The following is a 24,083-nucleotide window of genomic DNA, read 5'->3' as shown; positions in this document are numbered from 1 at the left end:
AAAAATGGAGTAATTCTCTGCAAAAGTATTTGGGTCCATACTGTATAAGAAGTTAAAACTGAGTTGTCACATAAATAAACTAATCAAGAAGGTTATTTCAGTGTGTTACATCCTTAGAATTGTCTTTCTTTGTATCAACTTAAAGTCAAAAGTGTTGCTTATTTTTTGTGTTTAGGCTTCCTGCTGTCTTTTGAAATTGTTTTCTGGGGCAACGCAACTAAAGTAAATGAGGTGTTTGTTCAGTGGAAGGAGGTAGTAAAAATATTGTGTAAAGTAGATAACTATACACCTTACAGAAGCCTCTTTAGGGATCTTGGAATTCTTATACTGACTCCACAGTACATATACTTCTTAAAGGTTTATGTTGCCAATTATAAAAATCAGTTTCAGCTGATCTATGATATACACGATGACAAAAATAATTCTCATATGAACTCTGCCTTCTTGTTTATGGTACAGAATGGAGTCAGTACTCTGGCAGGAAGACATTCATTAAGCCCCTGTCTAACATAAAACAAGAAATGAGGAATCTGTACCAATTCAAATGAAAATTTAAGAAAAATGTCTTATAGCCACTGTTTCCACAAATTATCCAAATATATAGATTCAGGGATTTAAAAGTTCTGTTAGCTACACAACAAGGATTCATTATAAAGTTGCTACACATACCATTGTAATCAAGCAAATATTAAGTAACTAATAGAAATAAACAGCAGCCATCTAGTGAAACTCAAGAGGTAGCAGTTTTTTTTTTTTAATTTAATTTAATTTTTTTTTTTCAAAATGACGGCTTTCCTTCTAATATTCTCAAACAAATTTAGACCACATTAGAATGAAAAGCATAAAGCAGAATAATGGTAGCTTATTATTAATGCATTATACAGATTACAACTAGAAGAGTTTCTTGTCTTTTGTTAATGTATATTTTGACTTATTACACATCTCTGAAGATTCTTCTTCTTGATGAAAGCTACAGAACATAGCTAAAGAGTGAATGAATGGATGAAATAAGGGAACAGTGAATACAAAAACTCACAGATTAACAGAAGTATGAATGTTAAGAAGTAAGATACAAAGAGTAAAGTGGTGAGCAGTTGGAAGCTGATTTGGGGGATGGGGGAAAATATGATTCTAGAAATGGATTAGAATATCTTATCAGGCCAGGTGGAGTATGGAGCTAAATGATGTGTCAGAGGGGTAGTTCATTATAATTGACAATGTTCTGCTTTGTACTTACCGATGTCTCATCCAGCAATCACTCCCTCAGGTTGCTGTACAACTTTCCAAAGAAGTCTTCACAGGGCAGCATTTTCCCACTCACACCCACCCTTCCCACTCGCCCACCCACCCCCCTGCCACCCGCCATGCGGAAATAAAAAAAAAAACTGGAAGACAAACAGATTTGCCAAGCCATATCTCTGCATAATTGTAATTCTCCAACCACACCAACTAATCACCTAATCATCTGCAAAAGATCACCCTGTTGGTAATGACTACATTAAACAATGGAAAATCCAGGTTGGAATGTAACAGTATTATAAAAACAATAGTTGTTACTCTCCATATAGTGGAGATGCTGAGTCGCAAATAGGCATACCAAAAAGACTGTCAGAAAGTGAGCTTTTGGCCAACAAGGCCTTGGTCAAAAATAGGCAATACACACACACACACACACACACACACACACACACACACACACACACACACACACACATCACAGTCTATGGTTGATGAAGCTAGACTGCAAGCAGCACTACTGCTGTTCGCAGTCTACCTTCAGCAGCCAGGAACTGTGGTTATGTGTGTGTGAGTTGTATTTGGATGAGTGTGTGTGGGTATCTTGTCTATTTTCAATGAAGGCCTTGTTGGCCAAAAGCTCACTTTCTCACAATCTTTTTGGTGTGCCTGGTGAGTAGCAACTATTATTTTCATAATACTGTTAGTAATGATTGTCACTTTGGACTGCAGTAACTGAATCTTATCCTTTGCCAAAGATCAAAAACCTCTCATTGTTCCCTGAACTATGGGTTATCTTCACCAAAATCCTTCCCACATCTCCCAAAATTGTACACCACTGACAATCCAAGCTATGAAATATACTGGTCTGTCCTTTTGGAAGTCCTTCTTCCAGTGCCTGATCACATGAGTCATGTATATGTGGAAGACCCACATGCCAGACCTGTCTTGTGCACCATCCAGGATAAACTATTTCAATCCTGTAACAGGTATATACTTTCCCATCAGACAGAGGACCACCAATGCTGTTTCAGCTAATGCATAGCTTTTTATATGGGGGTTATTTCCACTAAATTGTGGTCAAAGGCATGACTGACCACCCACGGACGACAAAATGGTTACCATCAACACCCATTCATCTGAATTATCATCTCCAAAACAAACTTCTCTGAATTGCATATGTGGAAACTGTCTTGAGAATACATCTTTCAGTCCAGTAATCCCCTAGCCTCAACTTTTGACTCCATGTTCTATAATAACCTCCTCTCCTGACACCCAACACAACTCCTCAGCTTCTTATGCCTCAGTACTTCTCCTTAATCGCTTGATTTCAGTTCCTTGCACTGTGAGTCTATGAGTCATCACTGACGCTGTTCCTCAGTATGTACCCTCTCCCTTTATACTATTCTTTCAGCCCCCCAAACTTCCCCACCCAAATTCCTCCCTGAAACTCTCATTTATCATTTGCAACACACTGCTGATTCTGTCTACATTTGAATTAGGTTTCCACTTGGTATTCATGAATTCAGTCTATCCCACCCACCCCCTCTTAATCCTTCCTCCTCTAGTTCCCTTCCACTTTCATTGTTCTTCACAACCTCTCCGCCAAATGCAACCTCTCACCACAGACTACTTGCAGTGTCAGAACAATGTAAGTGTTTGTCCATAAGCCCTAAGGAAAAATGTAAATTATTATTTTCCAATCTTCCAATACTAATATTTACATTGTTGTTGTAGTTCAGATCATGTTCTCAACATAATTTTTGAAAGTGTTCCATTTGCATTTACCTGTGGTAAACAGCATAAAATCACAGATTTGGTTTTATCACACATTTAGTGAAGACAATTACTAGAACAAAAAATAATTTTAATTTGTAACAAGGACATTCTCCATCTATTAAAAGAGATAATATAGCTGGAGGAAATAAAACCATATATGATTCAAGGAGGAAGGTCACATATGCAAGACAAGAAGCCTGGCTCTGCATACTTCTCCCATCAGGTACTGTGTGACTTCCCTACGTAAACCATGACTAATCTTGTTTCCTCCAAGTATATCTTGTTCAAAAAGCTATTGTATTTATTAAGTTTTCTTTGTGCATATGTCTGGTCTTCCAATCTTTACTGGGTTGACTTTTCATTTTTATGTATTTATAAAAACAAATTTTGTATTTCATTATTTGGATTGGGTATTTGAAGTAGATGATTTTTCACTAAATGAAAATTTCTTCCATAGTGGCATAGTGAGTCAACGGGTGTATTTTTTAAATATATTAAATAGTATTCAATAGCAAATTTTTATAACAGTTTTTAATTTAAAAATATCTTTGTAACAGTATTTTGCTTCAAAATATATTTAGAAACTCTATTTTTGCTTCTCTTTCATATATTTTATAATAGTTACCTAGTAATCACTTACCACTATGTATTGGACAAATCTTGCCAGAGCCACCGTCAGTTGTTCCTGGAATACCAACTGTCCAGAACCACCCAGTGAAACTTCATCAGAGAACAGTTCTGAAGTGTGCATTAGATGGTTCTCCTGCACCAACTTATACATGGTATAAAGTAAGCATAAAATAAAACATGAGTTCATATTAAATGTAATACATTGCTGTTTTTATCTTGTGATACAAGGTTTGCAGTGTATTTTTGAATATTAACAAAACAAAAGTCTTGATTAGAAGACAGTGCCTAATATTTTTATTTACTTCTCACTGCAATTTGTACCCTACTACTTATCTTCTGGTCATAACTGCAAAAGAAACTTTGTTTACAGTTTTTGCTTTCAAATTTGTTTGAATTCATATATCTTACCCCATGAAAGAGAATTTTGGTATAGTCATCTGTCCTTGATGAAACACTATGTTGTAGACATTACTGTCTCTCAATCAGTATTATAACTACATGTGCAGCTAGTTTATTAACATCTTTTGAAGCATCTTCATGATGGATTGTGTATATAAAATGTTGCTGATTCTTAACTATACTAAATGTAATTTACAAACAGCATAGTTCATGAATTCTTTCATCTCTCTTTAATGCTGCTGTGCACAGAATGGGATACCACTTGTTGCGGGGACATCAGAAAATATTTACATATCATCAGATGGCAAGCAACTGCATTTGATGTATGCATTAGAAGATGATGTCGGCCTGTATTCTTGTATTGCTGAAAATCCAGCTGGCTATGAGCAGATGGCTTTCCAACTAAAGGTTGAAGGTAAGTTGTAGAAAAATAATACTAGAGTGTAATGAACACAGGAAGAGGGTGGACATAGAAAGAATCAGTATTTAGTTGTAAACAGTTCTAGCTGTGTTAGAAAAGAGTCAGAGGTCCAAACACTAATAGAATGCACTGAATCAAATCATAATAGGTATGGAAAGAAGGCTAATGCCAGAAATACGTTGAGCCAAAATTTTTACTAAGGACCTAACCATGTTCAGAAAGGATAAATTAAATACACTTGGTTATGGAGTGTTTATTGCTGTCAGAAGTAGTTTACTTTGTAGTGAAACTGTAGTGGATACTTCCTGTGAGTTAGTGTGCGTGGAAGCTACACTTGACAACCAGAAAAAATTAATAATTGGTTCTTTTTACTGAGCCCCAACTCAGATGATACATTTGCTGGACAGTTCAAAGAAACCTTGAGTGTCAATTAAAATAGGTACCCCACTTTTACAGTTATAGTTGGTTGTGACTTCAATCTGTGTAGGCAAAAATACATGTTTAAAATTATTTTGGACAACTATTTCAGGAATCTACTCAAAGTGTAGACGGTGGATACAGAGGTCAGTGATCACAAGGTTTTGGTAGCTAGAGGCCTTGCTAAGAGACAGTCTCCACTTCTTCCAATGTGACTGTGCAAGCATAGACCAGATGTGATTTAAATTCAGAGAAATGGTATCTATGGCAACTGAGAGATATATACCAAATAAATTAATAAGACATGATACTGATCCCCCATGGTATACAAAATAGGTCAGAACACTGTTGCAGAAGCAACAAAAAAGGCATGCCACATTTAAAAGACTGTAAAATCTCCAAGATTGGTAAAGTTTTACAGAATCTCAAAATTTAGTGTGAACTTCAAAGTGAGATGCTTTTAATAGTTTCCACAACAAAGCTGTCTCAAAATCTGGTAGAAAACCCAAAGAGATCATAGTCATATGTAAAGTACACCAATGGCAAGACACAATCAACACCTTCACTGCATGATGACAATGGTGATGTTATTGATGGCAGCACAACTGAAGCAGAGTTACAAAACATGGTTTTCCAAAATTCCTTTACGAAAGAAGGCAGAGTAAATACTCCAGAATCTGAATCAACAACAACTGCCAACATGAGTAACTTAGAAGCAGATATCCTCAGTCTAGCGAAGCAGCTTAAAACACTTAAGAAAGGAAAGGCTTTCAGTCCACATTGTATACCAGTCAGGTTCCTTTCAGAGTATGCAGAAACAATAGCCCCATACTTAGCAATCATTGGCAACTACTCGCTTGTAGAAAGATCCATACCCAAAGACTGGAAAGTTGTGTAAGTCATACCAATACCTAAGAAAGAAAATAGGAATAATCCACTGAATTACAGACCATATCACTAACATTAATTTGCAGTAGGATTTTTGAACATATACTGTGCTCCAAAAATTATAAATCACCTTGAATAAAATGATTTATTGACAAATAGCCAACACGGATTCAGAAAATATCATTGTGATACACATGTAGCTCTTTATTCTCACAAAGTAATGAGTACCATTCCTCACAAATGACTTCTAATTAAATAGTGTGACTATGGAGCATTGTATCAATTGTATGAATGGATTTGCGATTTCCTGTCAGAAAGGTCGCAGATAGTAATAATTGATGGAAAGTCATCGAGAAAAACACAAGCAACATCTGGCATTCCCTTAGGGAGTGTTATAAGCCCTCTGTTGTTCCTGATCTATATAAATGATTTAGGAGGCAATCTGAGCAGTCCTCTTAGATTGTTTGCAGATGTTGCTGTCATTTGCCGTCATGTAAAGTCATCAGATGATCAAAAAAATTTGAAAAATTATTTAGACAAGACGTCTATATGGTGGAAAAGAATTATGAAAAGTGTGAAGTCATCCAAGTGAGCACTAAAAATAATCCCCTAAATTTCATTTAGGGGAAGGTGGGGTAACGTGGCCACTCTAAGTGAAACTGAATTTTCATGAAACCATGGCTATTAACAGAAGCTTCTTGGATATACATCTTGAATCTACATACTGTAAAGCATCACACCAAATATTTATAACTAAGGTAAAAGTTTATTTTATAGGATATATAAAAGTTTTTCTGAAAGCTTACGTAGTGGCCACTTTTCCCTACCTAATGAAATAAAGTGACCTGCCTTTTGCCACCATTCACAAATAGACTGTTTAATTTAAAACATGGGTAGGCTTATATTATTTATTTCACAATTGATTATAATTAGGAGAACAATAATACAAATGAGAAAGAAATGGGTTGCAGTACACTGTTGACACAAAAAAGGTCCACAAATAAGAAACATTAATTATTTCTAATGATGTAAATAGAGAAATCAGTGACACAGTGGACTGCTATTTCAGTCTGATTCATTCACAGTTTATCCATTCAGAAACAATATTAAGTCATGTACAAAATTCCCATTTGAGGTTGTTGCCATTCATATGACATCCAGCGCACACTTTGTGGGCCCAGCGTTTATGTCTCCAACATCTAATCCATCCTTCATTTTCTTTAGATCTAGAAAACACTTCCTTGCAGTAAAAGCAGTCTGTGTCACTGTCCTCATGAGTGGAATTTTCTTCTTCCATTTCTTCTTGAAAAAGTTTCTTTTTAGCAGAAACTCTTTTGGAGTATGGTCCCACCTTTAGCTTCTTACCTTTGTTTTGTGTTGCCTTACATTGTAGAATATTGGCCTTCCCTGTTTGTTTTTCTTCAAACGTCCTTTTTTTCATTAAAAGCTACTACTCTTTCTTTCTTTTAGTTTCAGGCAACACATTTTTATAAGTGCTTGAAGTGATTATGACAGTCTTTTATTTTTCACTCTTAGTTCGTCTTTGATCCACACTCTGTTTCTTAGGGAAAGCTTTTGCGTCCTTTGGGCTTATGTGGAACCCACCTGTTGGATATTCAGAGGGAGGTTATTAATGATCAAACACTGAGGGGAACCTTCTCTTGGAGATCTCTCACCACCAATAATCTGAAGGAAGCCTGCACTTGAAAGGCAGCTCATAATTTGGTTCTAGAAATGAACCAGGAGGTGTATTTGAAGAAGACACAGCAGTTTGGCATCCAGAGGGACCATCGCTTGCAGAAGACTCAGCTGTTTCACAATGAGAAGAATCAATTTTTTAAAAAGGCACAATATTAGTGTCCCTATCCAAAGGAATATCAGTACCTCAGCTGCAGTATAATCTTCATCGGTAAACACTTTAGGGTCTAGAGGAAAAATTCACACTGTCTGGTGCTATCGATTGCTGTGTTGGAATAGCTGCAATAAGAAGCGCTTCATCCAAGAGTGCAATTATTGGAAACTATGTAACAGTTCTTCCTGGATTAATGCAAAGAAATTTTTCACAAGCTTTGGTGGTAAAGGATAGCAGCTCACTGATAGATAACTTCTTTATAGACCAAGATAAGTTTAACCAGATAAATGCTCAGCCTGTTGGGAATGGTCTTTCTGATCATGGTGCACAGCTAGTTACAATATATGACATAGCTCCATTCAGCAATACTAAACAGTCCTCCAAAGTAGTACGTTCAGTCAACGATTTAACAATTGCAAATTTCAGGGAAAGCCTACAGCAGTTAGACTGGGATGAGGTGTACCGTGAACCTGATGCCAATTTAAAATATAATTTATTTCATGACATTTTTGTAAATGCATTTGAAAACTGCTTCCCCAAGAAAATAGTTAAATATACTCGTAAGAAACCTTGTAACAAACCATGGCTTACTAAGGGTATAAAAATATCTTGTAACCGGAAAAGGGAAATGTATCTGACAGCAAGAAAGAGTAGTGACCCAGAAACTATCAAAAATTATAAAAACTACTGTGTTATATTAAGAAAAGGTATTAAAAAATCCAGGAGTATGTGGATCATGTCTGAAATCAGCAACTCTGATAATAAAATTAAAACAATTTGGAATATTATTAAAAGAGAAACAGGTCAACCAAGAGCAGAGGAAGACAGTATTACCATCAAATTGAATGAAAACTTTACGAACAAAAAGAGAGAAGTTGAAAATATTTTTAATAATCATTTTCTAAATGTTGTGGATATAGTAGGATCCAGGTGTTCATTAGAAGATGCTAGGCTGTTAATGGAAGAGGCCATACCTATGCAATTTGATACAATTGAAATCTCACCCACTTCTCCCTCTGAAATTAGGAAAATAATAAACTTGCTTAAAAGCAAAAACTCACATGGAATTGATGGCATTTCCAGCAAAATACTAAAAGCTTGTTCTCAACAGATAAGTAAGATTCTCAGCCACCTGTGTAATAGCTCTCTAGAACAGGGCATTTTCCCTGATAGACTGAAATATGCTATTGTTATACCTTTGCATAAAAAGGGGGATGGATCTGATGTCAACAATTACCATCCAATCTCCCTTCTAACAGCTTTATCCAAAATTTTTGAGAAAGTAATGTATTCAAGAGTAGCTTCACATATCTGTAAAAATGAAGTACTAACAAAATGTCAGTTTGGTTTCCAGAAAGGTTTTTCAACAGAAAATGCCATATATGCTTTCACCAGTCAAATTTTGAATGATCTAAATAACCGAACACCACCCATTGGGATTTTTTGTGATCTCTCAAAGGCTTTTGATTGTGTAAATCATGAAATTCTGCTAGACAAGCTCAAGTATTGTGGCATGAGTGGGACAGTGCTCAAATGGTTTAATTCGTACCTAACTGGAAGAGTGCAGAAAGTTGAAATAAGTAGTTCTCGTAACATGCAAAGATCAGCACATTCCTCAAACTGGGGAACTATCAAGAATGGGGTTCCACAAGGGTCAGTCTTGGGTCCTTTGTTGTTCTTATTATATACACTCCTGGAAATGGAAAAAAGAACACATTGACACCGGTGTGTCAGACCCACCATACTTGCTCCGGACACTGCGAGAGGGCTGTACAAGCAATGATCACACGCACGGCACAGCGGACACACCAGGAACCGCGGTGTTGGCCGTCGAATGGCGCCAGCTGCGCAGCATTTGTGCACCGCCGCCGTCAGTGTCAGCCAGTTTGCCGTGGCATACGGAGCTCCATTGCAGTCTTTAACACTGGTAGCATGCCGCGACAGCGTGGACGTGAACCGTATGTGCAGTTGACGGACTCTGAGCGAGGGCGTATAGTGGGCATGCGGGAGGCCGGGTGGACGTACCGCCGAATTGCTCAACACGTGGGGCGTGAGGTCTCCACAGTACATCGATGTTGTCGCCAGTGGTCGGCGGAAGGTGCACGTGCCCGTCGACCTGGGACCGGACCGCAGCGACGCACGGATGCACGCCAAGACCGTAGGATCCTACGCAGTGCCGTAGGGGACCGCACCGCCACTTCCCAGCAAATTAGGGACACTGTTGCTCCTGGGGTATCGGCGAGGACCATTCGCAACCGTCTCCATGAAGCTGGGCTACGGTCCTGCACACCGTTAGGCCATCTTCGGCTCACGCCCCAACATCGTGCAGCCCGCCTCCAGTGGTGTCGCGACAGGCGTGAATGGAGGGACGAATGGAGACGTGTCGTCTTCAGCAATGAGAGTCGCTTCTGCCTTGGTGCCAATGATGGTCGTATGCGTGTTTGGCGCCGTGCAGGTGAGCGCCACAATCAGGACTGCATACGACCGAGGCACACAGGGCCAACACCCGGGATCTCCTACACTGGCCGTACACCACTGGTGATCGTCGAGGGGACACTGAATAGTGCACGGTACATCCAAACCGTCATCGAACCCATCGTTCTACCATTCCTAGACCGGCAAGGGAACTTGCTATTCCAACAGGACAATGCACGTCCGCCTGTATCCCGTGCCACCCAACGTGCTCTAGAAGGTGTAAGTCAACTACCCTGGCCAGCAAGATCTCCGGATCTGTCCCCCATTGAGCATGTTTGGGACTGGATGAAGCGTCGTCTCACGCGGTCTGCACGTCCAGCACGAACGCTGGTCCAACTGAGGCGCCAGGTGGAAATGGCATGGCAAGCCGTTCCACAGGACTACATCCAGCATCTCTACGATCGTCTCCATGGGAGAATAGCAGCCTGCATTGCTGCGAAAGGTGGATATACACTGTACTAGTGCCGACATTGTGCATGCTCTGTTGCCTTTGTCTATGTTCCTGTGGTTCTGTCAGTGTGATCATGTGATGTATCTGACCCCAGGAATGTGTCAATAAAGTTTCCCCTTCCTGGGACAATGAATTCACGGTGTTCTTATTTCAATTTCCAGGAGTGTATTAATGACTTGCCATTCTATATTCATGAAGAGGCAAAATTAGTTCTCTTTGCTGATGATACAAGTATAGTAATCACACCTGACAAACAAGAATTAACTGATGAAATTGTCAATACTGTCTTTCAGAAAATTACTAAGTGGTTCCTTGTAAACGGACTCTCACTGAATTTTGATAAGACACAGTACATACAGTTCCGTACAGGGAATGGTATGACACCATTAATAAATATAGACCTTAATCAGAAGCATATAGCTAAGGTAGAATATTCCAAATTTTTAGGTGTGTCCATTGATGAGAGATTAAATTGGAAGAAACACATTGATGATCTGCTGAAACGTTTGAGTTCAGCTACTTATGTAATAAGGGTCATTGCAAATTTTGGTGATAAACATCTTAGTAAATTAGCTTACTACGCCTATTTTCACTCATTGCTTTCATATGGCATCATATTTTGGGGGAATTCATCACTGAGGAATAAAGTATTTATTGCACAAAAGCGTGTAATCAGAATAATAGCTGGAGTCCACCCAAGATCATCCTGCAGACATGTATTTAAGGATCTAGGGATATTCACAGTAGCTTCTCAGTATATATACTCTCTTATGAAATTTGTTATTAACAACCAAACCCAATTCAAAAGTAATAGCAGTGTGCATAACTACAATACTAGGAGAAAGGATGATCTTCACTATTCAAGATTAAATCTAACTTTGGCACAGAAAGGGGTGAATTATACTGGCACTAAAGTCTTTGGTCACTTACCAAATAGTATCAAAAGTCTGACAGATAACCAACAAGTATTTAAGAAGAAATTAAAAGAATTTCTGAATGACAACTCCTTCTACTCCATAGAGGAATTTTTAGATATAAATTAAAAAAAAAAAAAAAAGAAAAAAAAAAGAAACGAAAAAAAAAGAAAAACAGAAAACACAAAAAAATAAAGTTGTTATATTAACTTAAGTATGTTGTTAAATTAACCTAATTATGTCATGTATTAGAAAATTCGACTCATTCCACATCATTACGAAATATCGTATTCATGATCCATCGAACTAGTATTAATCTAATCTAATCTAATCTAATCTAGAAGGTTTTAAAAGGAGACATGAATGCTTCATCTAAAAGTTGGAGCTTGTGGCTACAGTGTGGGTGCAAGCACACAACAGTTGTCTGATATTCTCTGGCCTTGTCAATGAAATCTTAGCTTTTAGTATGGGTGGAATGACCATCTAAGATTAGTAGAACTGAATTTTGAGCAGTCGATTTTGCATGTTTTAAAAAATGTCGCATGTTGTTGTTGTTGTTGTTGTTGTTGAGGTCTTCAGCCCTGAGACTGGTTTGATGCAGCTCTCCTTGCTACTCTATCCTGTGCAACCTTCTTCATCTCCCAGTACCTACTGCAGCCTACCTCCTTCTAAATCTGCTTAGTGTATTCATCTCTTGGTCTCCCTCTATGATTTTTACCATCCACGCTGCCCTCCAGTACTAAATTGGTGATCCCTTGATGCCTCAGAACATGTCCTACCAACCGATCCCTTCTTCTAGTCAAGTTGTGCCACAAACTCCTCTTCTCTCCAATTCTGTTCAATACCTCCTCATTAGTGATGTGATCTACCCATTTAATCTTCAGCATTCTTCTGTAGCACCACATTTCGAAAGCTTCTATTCTCATCTTCTTCAGAAACGCTTTCCTTGCCATTGCCAGTCTACATTTTATATTCTCTTTACTTCGACCATCATCAGTTATTTTGCTCCCCAAATAGCAAAACTCCTTTACTACTTTAAGTGTCTCATTTCCTAATCTAATTCCCTCAGCATCACCCGACTTAATTCAACTACATTCCATTATCCTCGTTTTGCTTTTGTTGATGTTCATTTATACCCTCCTTTCAAGACACTATCCATTCCGTTCAACTGCTCTTCCAAGTCCTTTGCAGCCTCTGACAGAATTACAATGTCATTGGCGAACCTCAAAGTTTTTATTTCTTCTTCCTGGATTTTAATAACTACTCCGAACTTTTCTTTTGTTTCCTTTGCTGCTTGCTCAATATACAGATTGAACAGCATCAGGGAGAGGCTACAAAACCTGTCTCACTCCCTTCCCAACCACGGCTTCCCTTTCATGTCCCTCAACTCATAAATTTTACCCCTGCCACTTTCAGAATTTTAAAGAGAGTATTCCAGTCAACATTGTCAAAAGCTTTCTCTATGTCTACAAATGCTAGAAACGTAGGTTTGCCTTTTTTTAATCTTTCTTCTAAGATAAGTCATAGGGTCAGTATTGCCTCACATGTTCCAACATTTCTATGGAACCCAAACTGATCTTCCCGAGGTTGGCTTCTACCATCTTTCCATTCGTCTGTAAAGAATTCGAGTTGGTATTTTGCAGCTGTGACTTATTAAACTGATAGTTTGGTAATTTTCACATCTATCAACACCTGCTATCTTTGGGATTGGAATTATTATATTTTTCTTGAACTCTGAGCGAATTTCACCTGTCTCATACGTCTTGCTCACCAGATGGTAGATTTTTGTCAGGACTGGCTCTCCCAAGGCTTTCAGTAGTTCTAATGGAATGTTGTCTACTCCCGGGGCCTTGTTTTGACTTAGGTCTTTCAGTGCTCTGTCAAACTCTTCATGCAGTATCATATCTCTCATTTCATCTTCATCTACATCCTCTTCCATTTCCAAAATATTGTCCTCAAGAACATCGCCCCTGTATAGACCCTCTATATGCTTTTTCCACCTTTCTGCTTTCCCTTCTTGGCTTAGAACTGGGTTTCCATCTGAGCTCTTGATATTCATGCAAGTGGTTCTCTTTTCTCCAAAGGTCTCTTTAATTTTCCTGTAGGCAGTATCTATCGTACCCCTCATGAGATAAGCCTCTACATCCTTACATTTGTCCTCTAGCCATACCTGCTTAGCCATTTTGCACTTCCTGTTGATCTCATTTTTGAGACTTTTGTATTCATTTTTGCCTGCTTCATTTACTGCATTTTTGTATTTTCTCCTTTCATCAATTAAATTCTATATCTCTTCTGTTACCCGAGGATTTCTAGTAGCCCTCGTCTTTTTACCTACTTGATCCTCTGCTGCCTTCACTATTTCATTCCTCAAAAGCTGCCCATTCTTCTTCTACTGTATTTCTTTCCCCCATTCCTGTCAATTGTTCCCTTATGCTCTCCCTGAAACTCTGTACAACCTCTGGTTCTTTCAGTTTATCCAGGTCCCATCTCCTCAAATTCCCACCTTTTTGCAGTTTCTTCAGTTTTAATCTACAGTTCATAACCAATAGATTGTGGTCAGAGTCCACATCTGCCCCTGGAAATGTCTTACAATTTTTATTTTTTTATTTTATTTACATGTCAAGTTCAGTGGGACCAAATTGAGGAGCAAATCTCCAAGGTCGTGGAACATGTCAGTACATGAACTTACAACATGAAAGTAATAACAGATAAAAATAAATGTTCATGAACCTGAAAGAAAATCAGACTATAAGTTTAAGTAAATGCTATCAGCAATACAATGAGAATCATCTTAATTTTTCAAGGAACTCCTCAACAGGATAGAAGGAGTGACCCATGAGGAAACTCTTCAGTTTCCATTTGAAAGTGCATGGAGTACTGCTAAGATTTTTGAATTCGAGTGGCAGCTTATTGAAAATGGATGCAGCAGTATACTGCACTTCTTTTTGCACAAGAGTTAATTAAGTCCAATCCTAATGGAGGTTTGATTTCTGCCGAGTATTAACCGAGTGAAGATGCTTATTGTTGGAAATAAACTAATATTGGTAACAAGAAATGACAATAAGGAATATACATATTGAGAGGCCAATGTCAAAATACCCAGACCCGTGAACAGAGGTCGACAAGAGGTTCATGAACTCACACCACTTATTGCCCGAACCGCCCGTTTCTGAGCCAAAAATATTCTTCTAGAATGGGAAGAGTTACCCCAAAACATAATACCATACGACATAAGTGAATGAAAATAAGCAAAGTAGACTAATTTACGTGTCGAAGTATCACTCACTTTCGATACCGTTCGAATAGTGAAAATGGCAGTATTAAGTCTTTGAACAAGATCCTGAATGTGGGCTTTTCATGACAGCTTACTATCTATCTGAACACCTAGGAATTTGAACTGTTCAGTTTCAGTAATCATATGCACATTCTGTGAGATTAAAACGTCAGGTTTTGTTGAATTGTGTGTTAGAAACTGTAAAAACTGAGTCTTACTGTGATTTAACATTAGTTTATTTTCTACAAGCCATGAACTGAGGTCATGTACTGCACTACTTGAAACCGAGTCAATGTTGCACACAACATCCTTTACTACCAAGCTAGTGTCATCAGCAAACATAAATATTTTAGAGTTACCCATAATACTAGAGGGCATATCATTTAAATAAATAAGGAAAAGGAGCAGCCCCAACACTGATCCCTGGGGCACCCCCCACTTGACAGTACCCCACTCAGATCCCACATCACAGCCATTATCAACATTATCCATGTGGACATTGTGAATAATGACCTTTTGCTGCCTGTTGCTAAAGTAAGAGGTGAACCAATTGTGAGCTACTCCCCTTAGTCCATAATGGTCCAACTTCTAGAGCAATATTGTGAGATCAATACAGTCAAATGCCTTTGTTAAATCAAAAAATACGCCAGGCGTTCGAAACTTTTTGTTTAGCCCATCAAGTACCTCACAGAGAAAAGAGAATATAGCATTTTCAGTTGTCAAACGACTTCTAAAGCCGAACTGTACATTTGATAGCAAATCGTGTGATATAAAATGATCAATTAACCTTACATACACAGCCTTTTCGATAACTTTTGCAAACACTGATGACATAGAAATAGGTCTAAAATTATCTTCATTATCCCTTTCTCCCATTTTATATAGCGGCTTTACTAATGAGTACTTTAATCGCTCAGGAAACTGACCATTCCTAAAGGAAAAATTACAAATATGGCTAAATACAGGGCTAACATGTGCAGCACAGTACTTTAATATTCTACTAGACACTCCATCATAACCATGAGAGTCCTTAGTCTTCAGTGATTTAATTATTGACTCAATCTCCCTCTTGTCTGTATCACTGAGGAGTATTTCAGACGTCAGTCTCGGGAGGGCATTTGCTAAGAAATTTATATGATTTCCTGTAGAAACAAAATTTTTGTTTAATTCACCAGTAATGCTCAGAAAATGGTTGTTAGATACTGTACATATATCTGATTTATCAGTAACAGAAATATTATTACTGCGAACTGACTATATATCATGAACCTTGTGCTGCTGACCAGACACTTCCTTCATAACTGACCATATGGCTTTAATTTTATCCTGTGAATTAGATATTCTATTTGCAAAGCACATACTTTTTGTCTTGCTAATAACATTTTTAAGTACCTTACAATACTGCTTGTAATGGGCTACTGTAGCTTGATTGTGACTACTTCTAACATTTTGATATAATTCCCGCTTTGTTCTACATGATATCCTTATCCCACTAATCAGCCAACCGGGCTGTCCATTACTGCTAGTACCCCATTTAGAATGTTCTAATGGAAAGCAACTCTCAAAGAGCATGAGAAATGTGTTATGGAAAGCATTGTATTTATCATCTATATTATTGGCACTATAAACATCTTGCCACTCTTGTTCCGTGACAAGTTTTGAAAAACTCTCTATTGCTGTTGGATTAACTTTCCTGCGTAGTTTGTAATTAAATCCGACATTGGTTTGAGTACAAAAACCTTTTAGTGTTAAAATTTGTGCATCATGGACTGAAAGGCCATTCACCCTTTTACTAACAGAATGCCCATCTAGTAATGAAGAATGAATAAAAATATTGTCTATGACTGTGCTACTGCTCCCCTGCACCCTAGTTGGAAAAAACACAGTTTGCATCAGATCATATGAATTTAGGAGATCTACCAACATCCTTTTTCTTGCACAATCATGTACAAAATTAATATTGAAGTCACCACATATAACTACTTTCTGGTACTTCCTACAAAGTGAATCAAGAACCCTCTCTAGCTTAAGCAAAAATGCTCTGAAGTCGGAGTTAGGGGACCTATAAACAACAGCAATTAGAAGTTTAGTTTCACTAAATTCAACTAATGCTGCACAACTTTCAAATATCTGTTCAGTGCAGTGTCATGATACGTCTATGGACTCAAATGAAATACTGTTTTTTACGTACAGAGCCACTCCCCCACCCCACAAGGAACTCCTTGAGAAACAGCTAGCTAATCTGTAGCCTGGTAAAGGAAGCCTCTGAATTATCAAATTATTTAAGTGGTGCTCTGATATACCAATAATTTCAGAGTTAACATCTATTAGCAGTTCACTAACTTTATCTCTAATACCTCTTATATTTTGATGAAATATGCTAATTCCTTCTCTACTTGGAAACATTACATCCTCTAGATGTGAGCCCTTAGTTAGAGGCACTTCCTTTATGCAGGTATACCTATCAGCTGACTTCAGTCTAAAAAAGTGTAGCTTTAACACCAACTACTACAGGAATTTTTCCATGAGTGATACCACTACCAGCACCACCACCACCCACTACACTGTCACCTATAAGCTTAGCCAGCCTCCCCTTCCCATACCTATTGAGGTGCAGGCCATGCCTAGTTTAACCCCATCTACTGATACACCCAACTGGCACCACTGAGATATGATCCATGCCCTCCACCATCAGTGCCCTCCCCAGCCCCACATTAACACTCCTAACAGCCACATTAAGGTGAGGCTGATCATGATGCTGAAACAGTTGCACGAAGTGCACATTAGTGCCACCAGTTTGAGTAGCTATCTTAACCAAGTCACCACTGACATCATATTCCCCGTCCCTATCGAGACTGTTCCCTGCTCCACCCACTATCACTACCTGATCCTCTTTCGTAAAATTCTTACATAACTCCCCTATGCTTTCAGTCACCTGAGCCAACCCTGCACTAGGCTTCACAATTCTGGTGACCTGGTACTCACACCCCAATACTTCCTGCAACTGCTGGCCCACACCTCTACCGTGGGAACTACCTAGCAGCAGAACCTTCATTCTGCTAGACTTTGCAACTAACCTAGGCTTCCTAATTGCTGAGAACTGCTGCAAGTTACCTACATCTAAGGCTACAAGAGGCTCCTCTCCACTCAACTCTGACAGTTGGTCGTATCTATTGCATGTATGCAAAGTAAAACTGTCTGAATACCTCCTCTTCCTAGCTACCTTTTTGCCAACTGCCAGTTCCCATTCCCCACCACCCTTCACCCTCCTCAACCTATCTAGTTCCTCCTTTGCGCATTGTAACTGCACCTGAAGGGCACAGATCTTACGCTCCTGCTCCTCTATTAACTTGTTTCTACTACAGATTCTACATTCCCAGAAGAGGATCTCCCTAAAATGACCACTGGCTTCCCCACTGCATTCCCCGCAATGAAAATACTTTGAACAAATCCCACACTGTAATCCACTACTCACAAACCTACGACAGAGCCCACACTTTTCACTCATGGTAAAATTTTACAGACTGAAAAAAATTATACGTCTACATTACCAAAGTTCAGTTGCACCAGTAGAACTATTTAAGAACTAACAATAATGGTCTCGAAATTCTCTGCCTACTAAGAAAGCAGCTACTTGTATTAATACTACTACAACACAGCCAATACCAATACCAGCAAAACTTCACAAAATTATTAGCTAAAACCAAAAAATTAAAACGACCACTGTAACACTAAGCAAAGTTAAAACACTAAATGAAAATTTTACTGAAATATTTCACTAGAAAGAATAATAAACATCAGTTGAAAACTAAAGCACAAAATTTACTAAACGACTTCAACACATTGAAAACTCTATAAAACACAGCGAGCGAACGATTACAAAAGTTTATTAAGTCGTTATTTTGCCACAAATGGCACGCAACACCGCTGAAATCTATTAAATTTAATAACTGTATTTAAAATCTGGTTCCTAAATCTCTGTCTTACCATTATATAATCTATCTGAAACCTTCTAGTATCCAAAAAGTATTCCAAAAAGGTTTCACTCAGATTCCACCCGCAAGGGTGGCATGCATGTTACGTTCCTGATGGAGCCCTGTTTTTATGTTCATCCTTCGCCCGCATCTCGTGGTCGTGCGGTAGCGTTCTCGCTTCCCACGCCCGGGTTCCCGGGTTCGATTCCCGGCGGGGTCAGGGATTTTCTCTGCCTCGTGATGGCTGGGTGTTGTGTGCTGTCCTTAGGTTAGTTAGGTTTAAGTAGTTCTAAGTTCTAGGGGACTGATGACCATAGATGTTAAGTCCCATAGTGCTCAGAGCCATTTGAGTCATGTGTTCATCCTTCATTCTTTGCCTAGGGAAGATTACAAATGGGGTAGAAATTTCCTCTTGCAGACAAAGACACTACAAAAGTCAACAGCAAACCTTTATCAGCTGAAGTAGTGGCTCTGACTTGTCATCCTCCTTTGAGTGCAAACACTTTGCTGTTCTTGGAAACTGTCAGAAGACCGGTTTCATCTACATTGTAAGCATGATGAGCAGGTTGAAACTGTTTATCTTGCACTATCTTATGGAAATCAAAAACCTTGTCTACATTCTCATTGTTAAACACTTGTGCTCTAGCCACAGAAGCAGACTCTGGCTTCCTAAGATTAATATTAGGATGCTGTTCTCTAAAGCAAACCACCCAGTCTTTCCTTGCCATTTCAGACTCTGTTGAAACAATGGGGTATTTTGTTATGCGTTACCAATTTGACTGCTAATTGCCGCATGTCATTCACTGTAATTCCATAAAATCACTTGTTGTTGTTGTTGTTGTCTTCAGTTCTGAGACTGGTTTGATGCAGCTCCCCATGCTACTCTATCCTGTGCAAGCTTCTTCATCTCCCAGTACTCACTGCAACCTACATCTTTCTAAATCTGCTTAGTGTATTCATCTCTTGGTCTCCCTCTACAATTTTTACCCTCCACGCTGCCCTCCAATGCTAAATTTGTGATCCCTTGATGCCTCAGAACATGTCCTACCAACCGGTGCCTTCTTCTGGTCAAGTTGTGCCACAAACTCCTCTTCTCCCCAATTCTATTCACTACCTCCTCATTAGTTATGTGATCTACCCATCTAATCTTCAGCATTCTTCTGTAGCACCACATTTCGAAAGCTTCTATTCTCTTCTTGTCCAAACTATTTATCGTCCATGTTTCACTTCCATACATGGCTACACTCCATACCAATACTTTCAGAAACAACTTCCTGACACATAAATCTATACTCGATGTTAACAAATTTCTCTTCTTTAGAAATGCTTTCCTTGCCATTGCCAGTCTACATGTTATATCCTCTCTACTTCGACCATCATCAGTTATTTTGCTCCCCAAATAGCAAAACTCCTTTACTACTTTAAGTGTCTCATTTCCTAATCTAATTCCCTCAGCATCACCCGACTTAATTCAACTACATTCCATTATCCTAGTTTTGCTTTTGTTGATGTTCATCTTATATCCTCCTTTCAAGACACTGTCCATTCTGTTCAACTGCTCTTCCAAGTTCTTTGCTGTCTATGATAGAATTACAATGTCATCGGTGAACCTCAACATTTTTATTTCTTCTCCATGGACTTTAATACCTACTCTGAATTTTTCTTTTGTTTCCTTTACTGCTTGCTAAATATACAGATTGAATAACATCGGGGAGAGGCTACAACCCTGTCTCACTCCCTTCACAACCGCTGCTTCCCTTTCATGTCCCTCGACTCTTATAACTGCCATCTGGTTTCTGTACAAATCGTAAATAGCCTTTCGCTCCCTGTATTTTACTCCTGCCACCTTTAGAATTTGAAAAAGAGTATTCCAATCAACATTGTCAAAAGCTTTCTCTAAGTCCACAAATGCTAGAAATGTAGGTTTGCCTTTCCTTAATCTATTTTCTAAGATAAGTCATAGGGTCAGTATTGCCTCACGTGTTCCAACATTTCTACGGAATCCAAACTGATCTTCGCCGAGGTCGGCTGCTACCTGTTTTTCCATTCATCTGTAAAGAATTCGAGTTAGTATTGTGCAGCTGTGACTTATTAAACTGATAGTTCAGTAATTTTCACATCTGTCAACACCTGCTTTCTTTGGGATTGGAATTATTATATCCTTCTTGAAGTCTGAGGGTATTTCGCCTGTCTCATACATTTTGCTCACCAGATGGTAGAGTTTTGTCAGAACTGGCTCTCCCAAGGCCGTCAGTAATTCCAATGGAATGTTGTCTACTCCCGGGGCCTTGTTTCGACTCAGATCTTTCAGTGCTCTGTCAAACTCTTCACGCAATATCGTATCTCCCATTTCATCTTCATCCACATCCTCTTCCATTTCCATAATATTGTCCTCAAGTACGTCACCGTTGTATAGACCCTCTATATACTCCTTCCACCTTTCTGCTTTCCCTCATTTGCTTAGAATTGGGTTTTCATCTGAGCTCTTGATATTCATGCAAGTGGTTCTCTTTTCTCCAAAGGTCTCTTTAATTTTCCTGTAGGCAGTATCTATCTTACCCCTAGTGAGATAAGCCTCTACATCCTTACATTTGTCCTCTAGCCATCCCTGCTTAGCCATTTTGCACTTCCTGTCGATCTCATTTTTGAGACGTCTGTATTCCCTTTTGCCTGCTTCATTTACTGTGTTTTTATATTTTCTACTTTCATCAATTAAATTCAATATTTCTTCTGTTACCCAAAGATTTCTACTAGCCTTCATCTTTTTACCTACTTGATCCTCTGCTGCCTTCACTACTTCATCCCTCAGAGCTACCCATTATTCTTCTGCTGTATTTCTTTCCCCCATTCCTGTCAATTGTTCCCTTATGCTCTCCCTGAAACTCTGTACAACATCTGGTTTAGTCAGTTTATCCAGGTCCCATCTACTCAAATTCCCACCTTTTTGCAGTTTCTTCAGTTTTAATCTACAGTTCATAACCAATAGATTGTGGTCAGAGTCCACATCTGTCCCTGGAAATGTCTTACAATTTAAAACCTGGTTCCTAAATCTCTTTCTTACCATTATATAATCTATCTGATACCTTCTAGTATCTCCAGGATTCTTCCATGTATACAACCTTCTTTTGTGATTCTTGAACCAAGTGTTAGCTATGATTAAGTTATGCTCTGTGCAAAATTCTACCAGACGACTTCCTCTTTCATTTCTCTCCCCCAATCCATATTCACCCACTATGTTTCCTTCTCTCCCTTTTCCTACTCTCGAATTCCAGTCACCCATGACTATTAAATTTTCGTCTCCCTTCACTACCTGAATAATTTCTTTTATCTCATCATACATTTCATCAATTTCTTCATCATCTGCAGAGCTAGTTGGCATATAAACTTGTACTACTGTAGTAGGCATGGGCTTCGTGTCTATCTTGGCCACAATAATGCATTCACTATGCTGTCGGTAGTAGCTTACCCACACTCCTATTTTTTTATTCTTTATTAAACCTACTCCTGCATTACCCCTATTTGATTTTGTATTTATAACACTGTATTCACCTGACCAAAAGTCTTGTTCCTCCTGCCACCGAACTTCACTTATTTCCCACTATATCTAACTTCAACCTATCCATTTCCCTTTTTAAATTTTCTAACCTACCTGCCCGATTAACGGATCTGACATTCCACACTCTGATCCGTAGAATGCCAGTTTTCTTTCTCCTGATAATGACGTCCTCCTGAGTAGTCCCCGCCCGGAGATCCAAATGGGGGTCTATTTTATCTCCGGAATATTTTACCCAAGAGGATGCCATCATCACTTAACCATACAGTAAAGCTGCATGCCCTCGGGAAAATTTATGGCTGTAGTTTCCCCTTGCTTTCAGCCGTTCGCAGTGCCAGCACAGCAAGGCCGTTTTGGTTAATGTTGCAAGGCCAGATGAGTCAATCATCCAGACTGTTGCCCCTGCAACTACTGAAAAGGCTGCTGCCCCTGTTCAGGAACCACACGTTTGTCTGGCCTCTCAACAGAAACCCCTCCGTTGTGGTTGCACCTACGGTACAACCATCTGTATCGCTGAGGCACGCAAGCCTCCCCACCAACAGCAAGGTCCATGGTTCATAGGGGTAGGAAAATCACTTATCCATTTCAAAAATGTAATTAAGGAATTCTTGCTCTTGTTCTTCTCTGAACACTGCCCTTAAGCTGCCCATAACCTTTTTACTGCCAACTGCATGTCTTTTTTTTTTTTTTTTTTTTTTTTTTTTTGTCTAGAATTCTTCATTTTAGCATATTATGTGAACTGTTGAATTGTATTGCTGCTGTTGAAAAAGACATGTTATCATTCTTTACTGCTTCAGTTACCTTTTGCATTGCAACAGTGTCCCATGTTTGTTGTTCTCTTTTACATATGTATTTTCTTGGCACCTTGAAGCACTTGGAAACCCTTGCAGGAGAGCAGAATAATGGATATTGTGCATAACACAATTTGTAATGTTTTAATTTCAGTTGTTATACTATGCATAAAATATGGAATTAGTTAATTCTCATTCAGATAAACAGATTGACAATGAACTATCAGGAATAGTGGCCAGTTTTCCCAATCAGACGCCATGTCTGTATCAGTGGATCACTCGCGAAACAATACAACCGAAGGAAATGACATTGACTTATATTTGTAAGGAAAAATCCATTGCATGAACCGTGATATTGCAAAAATCTATTGCTCTGCATGAAAGTGAAACAACTAAAGTAATAGGGTGACTAACCTTACATCAAATGACCGAAAGAACCTAAACTTTTCACAGAAAGATAATGGAGCTACCTTCCTTTATCAAAGTCACTAACAACACTAACGGTGCTGATTACATCTATTTTGACCACTTCTTGGTAGGGAGCAGCACTGTTGAAGACATCAGGTAAGCAGTGACAACTTTTCCCAACCTGGCCACTTTACCCTTCTTTCCCATACACAATAATAAATCACACAAATCTAAAGGCTGTAACCTCAACTAAATACCTATGGATTACTGTTATGATTAACTTAAAGTGGAATGGTCAGATTGATAATGTTGTTGGGAAAATGAACCAAAGATGGTGATTTATTGGCAGAATGAAAAATGTAGCAAGTCTATTAAGGAGACTGCTTACACTAAGCTTGTCTGCCTTCTTTTTTTCTGGAGTAGTGCTGTGTGGTGTGGAACCCACATCAGACAGGATTGATGGAGGACATAGAAAACGTTGAGGGAAGGCCAACTCATTTTGTATTGACATGAACTAGAGAAGAAAGTGCCACAGATATGATACACAGATTGGGGTGGCAGTCATTAAAACAAAGGCACTTTTCACTATAGCTGAACCTTTTCATGAAATTTCAATCACCA

At 38.8% G+C, this 24,083-nt stretch overlaps 1 protein-coding gene across 1 annotated transcript in view; it reads left to right on the top strand.

Moving 5' to 3' along the window:
• Window positions 1-24,083, top strand: part of LOC126470270 (hemicentin-1-like) — an 808,493-nt gene that overhangs the window by 532,334 nt on the left and 252,076 nt on the right. The window contains exons 39-40 of the mRNA XM_050098010.1: window positions 3,683-3,804; window positions 4,294-4,459. Coding sequence (XP_049953967.1) covers window positions 3,683-3,804; window positions 4,294-4,459 — 288 coding nt within the window. The remainder of the gene's footprint in view (window positions 1-3,682; window positions 3,805-4,293; window positions 4,460-24,083) is intronic.

Source organism: Schistocerca serialis, chromosome 3, assembly GCF_023864345.2.
Source record: "Schistocerca serialis cubense isolate TAMUIC-IGC-003099 chromosome 3, iqSchSeri2.2, whole genome shotgun sequence".
Classification (NCBI taxonomy): Eukaryota; Metazoa; Arthropoda; class Insecta; order Orthoptera; family Acrididae; genus Schistocerca; species Schistocerca serialis.
Note: the sequence above shows the minus strand (reverse complement) of the source record. Positions and strands in the feature narration are given on the sequence as shown.